Source organism: Mastigoproctus giganteus, chromosome 2 (genome assembly GCF_048544385.1).
Source record: "Mastigoproctus giganteus isolate SK-2022 chromosome 2, ASM4854438v1, whole genome shotgun sequence".
In the NCBI taxonomy this organism is placed as follows: Eukaryota; Metazoa; Arthropoda; class Arachnida; order Uropygi; family Thelyphonidae; genus Mastigoproctus; species Mastigoproctus giganteus.
Window position 1 is genome coordinate 239,657,088 of NC_143576.1, and position 13,146 is coordinate 239,670,233.

At 36.6% G+C, this 13,146-nt stretch overlaps 1 protein-coding gene across 1 annotated transcript in view; it reads right to left on the reverse strand.

Moving 5' to 3' along the window:
• The window catches only part of LKRSDH (lysine ketoglutarate reductase/saccharopine dehydrogenase), a 204,629-nt gene that overhangs the window by 125,583 nt on the left and 65,900 nt on the right, over positions 1–13,146 (reverse strand). The window contains exon 9 of the mRNA XM_090369066.1: positions 5,576–5,850. Coding sequence (XP_090225192.1) covers positions 5,576–5,850 — 275 coding nt within the window. The remainder of the gene's footprint in view (positions 1–5,575; positions 5,851–13,146) is intronic.

Here is a 13,146-nt window from a genome sequence, read left to right on the forward strand (position 1 = left end):
ACCTAACACTGCCTCGATAGCATCAGCAAACATTCTTGCACCCTTTCTATTTAAGTGTATCCCATCCCTGTAGAAGCAGTCCCTCCTGTTAACAAGTACAGACCAGGCTGAAAAAAATTCTACCCCTTGAGCCTTGCACAATCTTCCCAGGGCCGAATTGATCGACAGGGCTCTCATCATATACTCCCTCCTATCGTGTCTGGGCAGAATTGCAGACACTTTCAAATTCAACCGTAATTCACGCTTTTTTCAACAGTGACCTGTACTTGTTAAGTAAATATAGAAAATGATATCTTATTAGCAGCAATTTATGTTGATCCAAATTACAGAATTTTGCTATCAGAGGATCAGGTAGCCAGAGGAAAAGCTGCACTACTTGATTTAAGTGAAAAAATAACAGGATTAAAGCAAGATTATGTGGCCTGCCCTGAGCTTGACACATCACCTTCTTCTTCTAGTTCATAATTTGATGAATGTGATTTTGAAAAACAGCTTGATCACCAAGAAAAAATAAAAAAGAGACGCATTCAAGCTAGTAATACAAATACCAACAAAGGAGAAGCTGCAGCGCTGGAAGCAACCAGTTACGAGAAGTTCCGCTTTGATTTCTATCAAGCTTTAACTTTAGTGGAGAAAGTAAGACGTACAAAGTTACAGGTGATAGATGCAATAAAAACATATCCACTAATAGTTCAAGATGCAGCCTTTTGCGTTACTGCTCTACCACCTACCCAAGTCAGTGTTGAAAGGCTGTTTTCAGCACTCAAAATAATAAAATCTGATTTACGTGCTTCGATGAAAGAAGTTTTGATTGAGTCCATACTGTTTTTGAGAACTAATTCAATCTAAAAGATGATGTATATTTTAGTTTTAGTTTTTACTAGTTTTTTGCTCTTTTTGTATTAAATAAAATTAAAAATTAGTGTATTAGTGCATTGTATTGAATAAATAATGTTTGTATCAAATATATAGGCTGCCGTAGCCTAGTGGTCAGGCGCGCGGGTACATAAGTACACGTGCCTTGAGTGACCGGGGTTCAAGCCCGTGACTGCTGAATACGGTGCTGTTTCTTGTATTCTGTGTATCTTGTAAACTCCTCTGACCGTTTGGTCGTTCCGGAGTATAAACAGAAAATTTATTTATTTATTTATATATTGTACAATTTCAAATTTGCATTAAATAAAAAAAAATATAGCTATAGCCATTTGAATTCTGAATAGTGATTACCATATAATCATAATGTAATCAGAATTCCAAAAAGCAGCCTGAGTCATGCGGCAATGACAAAATATTTTTTATTGAGGAGTATAATAGGAGTAGGAGTAATATTAAGAAAAAATATCTTACTCTGGAGTAGGACAAGGAGTAACCTCAATATCACCACTACTCCCCAGCCTTGGATTTTATCATTCCCTTCCCTGCCAGAAGTTACTCATCCAGTGGTCCCTTAAACTACCATATCATCAATCTCAGTCACCCAGGAAGGGTTTATTCCAGTGATCAAAAACATGTCAGCCAAGCAAACCTTCTGTGGACCAATCTTTTAGTTTCCCCAATAGCTCATACTTATGCCCCCTCTTGGTTTTGTGCACGATTTCAATGTGAAATTTTCACTGTCATTCAATTTTGCTTCTCCCTCAGTACCGTATACTCCTCAATTAGACCTTTGAGCAGCCTTGTTTCCAGGCTCTATAGCCTATACCATTGTAATCTTTCTTCACACAGACATCTCTCTTTGCTATTTGCACTAGACAAGTCACTTGTCACTGGATTCTTTTAAGCTCAATGTTGTTTCTCAAATATGGCCTCCAATCTAAACACACTATTCCATTATTTACCATTAACAATGTTACTCAACTTGGCAATGTTTTTAAGTCAAGGAACAAAATGTTTTTTACCTTCTCAATTCCTACTTTTGCATCTGGGACCAGAGTCTTTAAAAAATGTGCAATTAACCATGTGCAGATTACTTTCTTACATAATCTTTGTATCGATGGTTTTTCTAATGACAAGAGTTTTCCAGATCCACCTGTACTGTTTGCATGTAACATAGTACACCTTTCCTTATTTTGCTTAGTGTCTTGGCAAGATTTACTCTTAATCCATTATCAGTTGCTAGACTTTGTATTACAAGTGGCCACTGGGAAGAATATTTCAAATTTAGGAACTTATAACACAGTTGCACGTGAATAATTTTCATTTATCTTGGTTAATACAGTAAAATTCTGAAATAACATTCCTGTAGTAGCAGTAGTTGTTTAAAGACACTTAAGGAGCTGACAGTTGAAGCAGTAGGACCCACCATATTGGATGAGGATGCTAAATGAGTATAATAAGTCTCTGATGAGTATAATAAGGAACTGTACAGGGAAATAGAGTGGGCCAGTAAATCAGAGTGTCTTATAATGGGAGATTTTAATTTCCCAGATATTGACTGGAATTTGGGGGCTGGTCACTCACACACTAGCAGGGCTTTTGTGGATTTATTGGATGATTGTTTTCTACATCAGCATGTTCGGGAGGCAACTAGAGGGAGTAATACTCTTGATTTGATTATCAGCAGTGATTCTTCATGCATTAAGAATCTGCAGATAAACGAACCACTAGGTGGCAGTGATCACAGTGTGCTGAAGTGGGATTTACTCAAAGAGGTAACTACCATTAGGGGTAAAGGGAAGGGTTATTGCTTCCGTAAAGGCGACTACGATGGACTGAGACAGTATTTAAATTCTATACAGTGGGACCAACTGATGATGTTACCAACAGCAAATTCAAAATGGGAAGCATTCAAAGAACTTATCTTGGAAGCTACTAGGCTTTACATACCAACTAAGAAATATTGTTCAAGGTTTAGGCCAAAATGGATGTCAGATGAACTAATGAGGCATATGGCAGAGAAGAAAAATGCATGGGATACTTACAAATTAACACATGACACAGAAGCCTATGATAGATACAAGTTGATATGCAACCAAGTTACAAAGGAGGTTAGGCAGGCGAAGGCAGATTACGAGAAATCCTTGGCAAGGGATGCAAAGAAAAACAGCAAAGAGTTCTTTACTTATGTAAACTCTAGAAGGAAAGGGATGAATCAGATTGGTCCACTTGATATTGATGGGTCAAGTGTTGATGATCCTGCTCAGGTGGCTAACAAACTAAATGAATATTTTGCATCGACATTCACACATGAGGAGTTATTCAGCGAGGGGAATGCCAGAGGTGTATTCAACTCTAGCAGTAAGTTACAGAATCTTGAAATAACTGGGTGTAAAGTGGAGGAGAAACTGTTGAAGATAAACACAAGAAAGGCACCCGGGGTGGATGGGATCTATCCAGTTATATTAAAGGAGGCAGCAAAGGAAGTAAGCAAACCCTTAGCCATAATTATGAGAGCTTCCTTGGACTCAGGGGAGGTACCCATAGACTGGAAATGTGCAAATGTGACCCCAATTCACAAAGGAGGATCAAAGGCTGACACAAGTAATTATAGACCTGTGAGCTTGACTTCTGTTCCAGGAAAATTAATGGAGGCACTGGTTAAAGACGCACTGCAGGATCATTTAGACAAGACTTCAGTTATAGCTCAGACACAGCATGGTTTTGTTAAGGGGAAGTCTTGCCTGACCAACTTGATTGGATACTATGATGCAGTCACAAAAGAACTGGATGCAGGGAATAACTTTGATATTATATACTTGGATCTTAGAAAGGCTTTTGATACTGTTGCACATGGAAGACTGCTACACAAATTGGAGCAGTGTGACATTGGAGGCAAATTGCTGCTATGGATAAAGGGGTGGTTGAGGGGGAGAAGACAGAGAGTGGTAATCAATGGACACTGCTCATCGTGGACTGATGTTATTAGTGGAGTCCCTCAGGGCTCAGTGTTGGGTCCATTATTGTTTTCTGTATTTATAAATGATATTGATGATGGTATATCGGGATTAATGTCCAAGTTTGCAGACGATACAAAGGTTGGCAGGGTTGTCAAGGACACTACTGACACTATGCTTCTGCAACAGGATCTGGAAAGGTTGAGCAGATGGGCTGAGAGGTGGCAAATGAAGTTTAACATTGACAAATGTAAAGTACTACACATGGGAAACAGCAACCCCAGAGCAACGTATCAACTCTATGGTACAACACTGACAGTGGTAGAGAATGAAAGGGACTTGGGGGTGGTTGTGCAGGCAGATATGAAGTTCTCTGAGCAGTGCAGACGGGCTGCAAGAGTAGCTCATGGAGTATTGTCAATGATATACAGGAATTTTTCCAGCAGGGATAAGGAGGTGATTATTCCATTGTATAAGGCGATGGTCAGGCCACACCTAGAGTACTGTATACAGGTCTGGAGGCCTCATTTCAAGAAGGATGTAGAGCTGCTGGAACGAGTACAGAGAAGGGCAACAAGATTAGTGAATGGAACAAAGGGGTGCTCTTACGAAGAAAGGCTTAAGTTTTGCAAATTACAGTGTCTGGAGACTAGGCACCAGCGAGGTGATCTGATAGAGGTGTATAAAGCCTTGAATGGTTTAAGCATGCTCAATGCTGATGGGATTCTTCCTCTAGCTCAGAATAATCACCTGAGAGGGCATAAATTCAAATTGAGGAAAGACAGATGTATGATAGACGTGCGGAAATTTGCCTTTAGCCAGCGGGTGGTTGGTTGGTGGAACAGACTTCCATCCCTTGTGGTGGAGGTTGATAGCCTAAATAAGTTTAAGGCTCAGCTGGACAGGTATTTTGAACGAACAGAGGGGTGAAGTGGAAGTGGGGTTTTTTTTTTTTTTTTTTTTGGCTGATGCTGCATAAGCTTGCTTTCTTGCATCAAATGCCTCTACTAATGCTAATGCTAATGCTAATGCTAAATTCACTATTAAAACCAGAATGGCCAGGCAACTGGCTCACATGAAATTTCTCCTAAACTGATCAAGAACATTGGAAAGATAGCCATCCCCAATACCTAAGAAAACCCAAACATATAAACATGCAGAACAATAACAATTAACTTAGTGGAACATCCTATTTAGGATGTTCCAAAATCCTATTTAAAATAATACCCAACAGAATTTATGAAAATGTGGTCAATTTAATTAAAAATTATAGAAAAGGCCTTGTGTTGACAGAATATTCACAATATAAAATTCTTGCAACAGCAACAACAAATATAGAGAAAAAAAATTCTTGTTTTCTATATCTTTCCTAAAACCTTCCCATGACACTTTTGGTCTTTTTCCCACATATCTCATCCTTTGCATACTGTTCTTTATATTTCAAGAAGAATTTAGTAGTTTTTAGAAATTTGCCAAAAATTTCTTTTTTTGCATTTTCTCTAACTGCCTCTGACTTCTTAAGTTCAGCATGGAATTCCAAATTTCATGTCTATGCAAATCTTCACCACACAGACCTCTCTCTTTCAGCATTCACTAAGATTCCGTTAAATATTTTCTTTATCTGAAGTCATTTCAGCACCAGAAATGTCTTGAGCAAGAAGGTATAATATGCAATAATACATAAGCAAACTTCAAAATAAAGTGAACCTCAAACCATATGAAGACAATAATTTCAAAGATACCTTTCACTATTTTTGTGCTGATCAGCATCATAAAGACAAAAAGGGGTATCAATAGTTGTACATTCTGTCATAAATTCAATAGAGCCACCGGGATCTGCACTAATGTCACATATTGCCAACAGACGATGTGGTAAAGGAGGAGATCCAATGCCTGACTGAAGCCATGGTTGATAACTGGGCTGCAAAAGCCACTTTGCATCTGGAATAGTTAAAAGCCTTGGAGAATTCACTGCCCAGTATATCCCATTAATAATAACCGAAGCATATGGAGCAATCTAGAAAAAAAAAAAAAAAAATGAAGTGTTAGAAATTTTTTTTTACATATTTTCTTGTAATACCTATAATAAAGGAAGAGATACTCCATAAACAAACGATCTGAACAAATTCATAAAAACTGTGTTCATAAAAATAAAACCTAACATGATTTCAAACTGGTAGCTGACAGAGAACAGGACTCACAGAAATATTTTTATTATTGAATTATTTTTCAATCTGTTAATACTGACATTCAATAATTTTATACATCTATTATTATATACATAGCTTTCTCAATAACTATGATAATAATTCCTACTAAATATTTAATACATTCGGAATTATTGAAACATCAGTTATTGTAATAATAAACTAAAAAGAAAAGAAATTTTCCAACATCCTAGAGCAAAACCTCAATAAGTTTTGGCTAGAAACGTAACAGAGAACTAATGAGTAGGTGAGGTTATTTTTCATAATTATCAAGTAGGCCTATGCTTACTACTTGTAAAATTATTATGAAGCAACAAAATATAATCAATTGTATTATACAGAACAGAATACCTTAAACAAAGATTGTGGGAAATGTGCTAAAACACACATAACTAAGTGACATGAAGCTTAAAACAATAGCATCTTAGATATACAGTCAGTCCTCATATAACACGTGTTTACACTACACGAATTCGATCACACACGATTTATAAATAGGGGAATGATATCTTATATAACACGAACCGAATTCGCTTATGCACGATTCGCCTTTGTGTTTACAAGAAATGGCAGTCGAACGCAGAATCACCCCAACAGAACGCAACACGATAGGAATGGGGAGAAGATTCTGAAAATGTATTTGCTTTTTATTTCAGTGAAGGGGAAACACATTTCACCATAATAACGTAAAAACCCACACAAATCCAGCTATCGGTATAATCGCAAATGCAATTAGATAGAGTTTACTACCAGTTTATATTAGATTCCACTAGCAGGAACACAGCTGGAAATAGTTTTTGTTTTATGGTAGTAACCCCCAGAAATGTGCTTTAGTAAAATGTGAGGTGTTCATAGTGTGTCTCTGCCTTTACGGCGTTGTTTATTCAGTTGCTACACGCGCTCAGCTTTGTTTGTGTATCAAGCGTGCCTCCTCGTTTTGTAATTGTGCTTTATTCCCTAAAAATGAGTAAAATAGTTAAAAGGTGTGAAAAGAAAGCGTCCTGGTGAAGACACTGCAGATTCAGAGAGAAAAAGAAAAGCAATATCGATAAACAGAGGCAGACTGGGTCAAAAATTCTTCCCCAGGAAAATTTATAGTGGCCTCATACTAGCGTTTATGGCCAAAATCACACAGGCCTCCGGCCCACTGGGGTTTCCCCGGTAAGGCTTATGGCCAGTCAGCCTCTGTCGATAGAGAAAAAATATGAAATTGTGAAACGCTTTGAGCGAAATGAAAGACCAATGTGATATTGCACATGCTACAGACCTAAATGAGGAAACGCCGAGAATTACAAAGAATGCAGAAAAAATAAAAACAACTTTCATAGCAGGAACAACTCAAAGTGTAATTAAAATCACATTAGATTAAGATACAAAGAAGTGAAAGAGATGGAAGGGATGTCATCTATTTCGATAGAAAAATCAAACAAAAAACATGTTTGCTTATGATAGAAGCAAAAGCATTAGCAATATTTTATTACGTAATAGTCGTAATAAAATACGTATTTTATTCGACTATTTATTGTGTTTGGTAATGATTTGGTTACAAATGTGTGTTCAATCTTGGGTGGTCGGCACCTAACCCTATTTTTCCCATAGGGCCAGTTGTTTATATTGCACGATTTTGCATTGCACGAGGGTTTCTAGGAACACAACTATCGTGCTATATGAGGACTGACTGTATATTAGTATGTAGAAGCAAAATTACACATCTTTGCACAATTCAAATTAATGATTGAGAAAATTAAAATGTTGAGTTGGGGGGGGGAAGACAACTGACTGCTGCCTAATTAGCAACAAAGAATGCAGTACTTAATCAGAGGCCTAAGCAATACTAAGTCATACATTTTATAAGAATTAATCTCATGATTTGGTTCTGAACATATCTATTCTCTTTCTTTCCATTTTCAGATCCCTTGAGTTACAGAACAGATTACTTTATTGATGTAATTCTTAAAATTACATATACCACTATTTTTATGTCTTATATCTAATGATTTGCATTATATTTAATTTTTTTTTTATTTATTTATTCTACAATAATATTTCCTATTCTTTAATTTTAATTGTCTCTCGCAGATTAATTTATATTTTATCTGTACACAGTTTTTTTTAATACTTTATCCATAAGATAAAGGTTGGCTGATTGATGACTGACTTATTAAAAAAATAATAATAATAAATAAATAAAAACTGTACATTCTTAAAAAACAGAGAGAGAGGTTCCGTGCATACTAAACAAAATGACTGCAGGTGCAAATGAAATTTAATGAAGATCATAACAAACTATTACCAGTCCCAACACTATTCAATACTTGAGCATCTTGATATCTTTCATCCTATGGAGGTAACTGAAAGAATACATAAGAAAATATACCAAAACAGTTAAATTTAGTTAATAAAGGCATGCAGCTATGGATCATAAGTCAGGTGATAACATGCATAATTTTGCAATGGAAGAGCACATAACATTCCAGATTTTCAGAATTAATTAGTACTAAACAAACACTAAGAAGATACAATTCCTATTTTAAACATATGAATGATATAATGATATAAACAGAATACGACAGAAGTAAATTAAAAATAATTGACAGGATGCTAAATGCTATAGTAAAAGAAATTAAAATCCTTATATTAACAATTTAAAATAAACTGAAATCAAAACATTCCATTAATTTTTTTGAACTTATCTAAAATGTACAAAATGCAGTATACTTACTGCTATAGTCTTTCACACACTGTAAATAAAAAAATCATCTGAGTGCCTAAGATATAAAAAAATTGAAAACTGTGCCTTAATTTTTAATTAAGATTAAAATTAACCTATTTCACTTTTCTTAAAATCCCAGTCAAAATACTTTAATTAACCAAGTCAGTTTTAAATAACTACAACCAAATATTGGCTTCATATATAAAAGTAATAAATAAAGATAATGACATTTAGCTATAACTTAGCTTTCTAGGTCTATGTTATTCATATGAATTCCTAGCATATGGAGAGGACTACTCAGGTGTGAACTAACGTAAGGAGATGAGGTGTAATAAATAAAGATAATGACACTGCACATAGGAAATGCAGAGCCTTTGTGACACGAGGGCAATACAAGGTGACTAATGACTCTACATAGTACAATACTATTATTATGCTTAGTGGATACTTGAAGTGGAATAATGCATGTTTAGCAACCAGAGAAAACTGCTAGTATTTCTTCTATTATGCAGTATAAGTCATGAGTATAGATTGTGATTGACATCATGGTGAGGTCCAATATGCCCTACATTTTAAGGGAACAGCTTTAAAATGGTTTTAACAGGACAGCCACTAGAGAGTCCACCAGACTGAAGCTATTAGTTCCAGGTAAATTTCTGCTTTAAGGTGGTTGTGCAGATAGCTGCTCTAATATTCTTTATTGGAAACTTTCTGATATGGAATCTTCTCTTTTGAGTATTAATATTAGCAAAACGATGCAAGGAAACAAACTCATGCAGCACCAGCAAAGGGACTTTTACTATTTCATTTGCTCATCCCTTCTGATAATCTGTCCAACTCTTCTTTTAATCTTATTATTACTATATTACAGTTGCTCAGAGTGAAACGGATACAAAAATACAGATTGTGACAGGTTTAATAATAGGAAATATACATGCGTTATATTAGATTAGATACAAAGCTTTCGGTTGTTTAGTTAACCTTCTTCAGTTGAAATGAAATGACAGTTAGAATGGAGGCGTGTACTGCCAATCTTGTACGTGAAGTGCGTGGATAATTGTATGATGTTGAAGCATATGCTAGTCAATGCTAGGCGAAGTATATATTCCAATGCTCAATTACTCTTTAATTGAAGACAAATTTCTTAAATTATAAATATATGCTCCTTGAGGTGTTGACTGAGATAGAATAATAATCAGCATTTAGTTTACCTAACTCTTTTAAACTCTTAAATGCTTCAATTAGGTCTCCATACAGATGATTATTTTCTAGAACAAGTCTTTCTGGTAAAATTACCCATTTCTAGCTCCCAAACTAATGATTTCTCTTCTATGCTCTCTTTTTAGGAGCCATATCCTTTCTAAAATGCAGCTTCCACAACTGTATGAAATATTCAAGACTAAGTCTAACCACTACTTTAGACAACTGGGTGATCAAGTTTTTATTCCTGCTGAAAAAGTTCCTGTATATTACACAAAGAACCCATGAGAAACCCTAGCAACTTGTCTGCACTTTCATTATAGACATCTTGTGCTTGGTTTCTCTTCTCTGCACTATCTAAATATATGCAATATTCAAGATGACTGCTCATTCCTTTACTTGAAGACTCTTAATACACCTGGAATCACTGCTGATAATTAAGTAAAGAATGCTAGGAGTTTGGTAAATAAATTTGATGAATTTGAGGTGTTGGTCAAAACATCAAAGGCAGATACTGTTTGGATATCAGAGACGTGGTGTCACACAGATATAGGGAATGCAGAACTGGAATCTGGGGAATACAATGTGTACAGAAAGGATAGACAGGACAGGAAGGGAGGAGGTGTTATGCTATTAGTTAGAGGCCTAATGACTCTGATGAGTATAATAAAAAAACTGCACAGAGAAATAGAGTGGGCCAGTAAATCAGAGATTCTTATAATGGGGGATTTTAATTTCCCAGATATTGACTGGAATTTGTAGGTTGGTCACTCACACACTAGCAAGGCTTTTGTGGATTTATTGAATGATTGTTTTCTACATCAGCATGTTCGGAAAGCAACAAAAGGGAGTAATACTCTTCATCTGATTATTAGTAGTGATTCTTCATGCATTAAGAATCTGCAGATAAAGGAACCACTAGATGGCAGTGATCACAGTGTGCTGAAGTGGTGGGATTTACTCAAAGAGGTATGTACCATAAAGGGAAGGATTTTTGCATTCGTAAAGGCGACTACGGAGGTCTGAGACAGTGTTTAAATTCTATACGGTGGGACCAACTGATAATGTTACCAATAGCAAATTAAAAATGGTGAGCATTCAAAGAATTAATCTTGGAAGCTACTAGGCTTTACATACCAACTAAGAAATATTGTTCAAGGTTTAGACCTAAATGGATGTCAGATGAACTAATGAGACATGTGGCAGAGAAGAAAAATGCATGGGATACATATAAATTAATGGATGACATGGAAGCCTATGATAGATAAAAGCTGGTCTGTAACCAAGTCACAAGGGAGATTAGGCAGGCAAAAGCAGATGAGAAACATTTCACAAAGGATGCAAAGTTTGTTGTTTGGTTTTTAGGAGCATTAGCAACTAAGGCCATACTGCTCCGGGATATACGGTGGTCATTCCTTGACCTTTCCGCATCCTCCGTATTTGGTGGTGAGTGGATGCAAAGAAAAACAGCAAAGAGTTCTTTACCTATGTAAACTCTAGAAGGAAAGGGATGAATCAGATTGGTCCACTGGATATTTATGGTTCAACTGTTGATGATCCTGCTCAGGAGGCTAACAAACTAAATGAGTATTTTGCATCTACATTCACACATGAGGGGAATGCCAGAGGTGAATTAAACTCTGGCAGTGAGCTAGATGATTTTGTAATAACCGAGAGGAAAGTGGAGGAGAAATTGTTGAAGATAAACATAAAAAAGGCACCCGGGATGGATGGGATCTATCCAGTTATATTAAAGGAAGCAAAGGAAGTAAGCAAACCCTTAGCCATAATTATGAGAGCTTCCTTGGACTCAGGGGAGGTACCCATGGACTGGAGATGTGCAAATGTGACCCCAATCCATAAAGGAGGATCAAAGGGAGACACAGGTAATTACAGACCTATTAGTTTAACTTCTGTTCCAGGGAAATTAATGGAGGTACCGGTTAAAGAAGCACTGCAGGATCATCTAGACAAGACTTCAGTTATAGCTTGGACACAGCATGGTTTTGTTAAGGGGAAGTCTTGTCTGACCAATTTGATTGGATACTATGATGTGGTCACAAAAGAACAAAAGAACTGGATGCAGGGAATAACTTTGATATTATATACTCGGATCTTAGAAAGGCTTTTGATACTGTTGCACATGGAAGACTGCTGCACAAATTGGAGCAGTGTGGCATTGGAGACAAATTGCTGCTATGGATAAAGGGATGGTTGAGTGAGAGAAGACAGAGTGGTAATCAATGGACACTGCTCTTCTTGGACTAATGTTATTAGTGGAGTCCCTCAGGGTTCAGTGTTGGGTCCGTTGTTGTTTTCTGTATTTATAAATGATATCGATGATGGAATATCAGGCTTAATGTCCAAATTTGCAGATGATACGAAGGTTGGATGTGTTGTTAAGGACACTAATGACAGCACGCTGCTGCAACAGGATCTAGAAAAGTTGAGCAGATGGGCTGAGAGGTGGAAAATGAAGTTTAACAATGACAAATGTAAAGTATTACATATGGGAAGCAGTTACCCCAGAGTAACGTATCAACACTGATAGTGGTAGAGAATGAAAAGGACCTGGGGTAATTGTGCAGGCAGATATGAAATTTTCTGAGCAGTGCAGATGGTCTGCAAGAGTAGCTCATGGTGTCTTGTCAATGATATACAGGAATTTTTCTAGCAGGGATAAGGAGGTGATTATCCCCTTGTATAAGGCAATGGTCAGGCCACACCTTGAGTACTGTATACAGGTCTGGAGGCCTCATTTTAAGAAGGATGTAGAGCTGTTAAAACAAGTACAGAGAAGGGCAACAAGATTAGTGAATGGAACGAAGAGTTGCTCTTATGAAGAAAGTCGTAAGTTTTGCAAATTACAGTCTGAAGACTAGGCACCTGCGAGGTGATCTGATTGAAGTGTATAAGCCTTGAATGGTTTTAGCATGCTCAATGCTAATGGGATTCTTCCTCTTGCTCAGAATAATCACCTGAGAGGTCATAAATTCAAACTGAGGAAAGACAGTTGTAGGATAGATGTGCGGAAGTTTTCCTTTAGCCAGCAGGTAGTTGACTGGTAGAACAGACTTCCATGTTTTGTTGTGGAAGTTGATAGCCTAAATAAATTTAAGGCTGAGCTGAACAGGTATTTGGAACGAATGGAGGGGGTGAAATGGGAGCGGTTTTTTTTTTTGTTTTTTTTTTT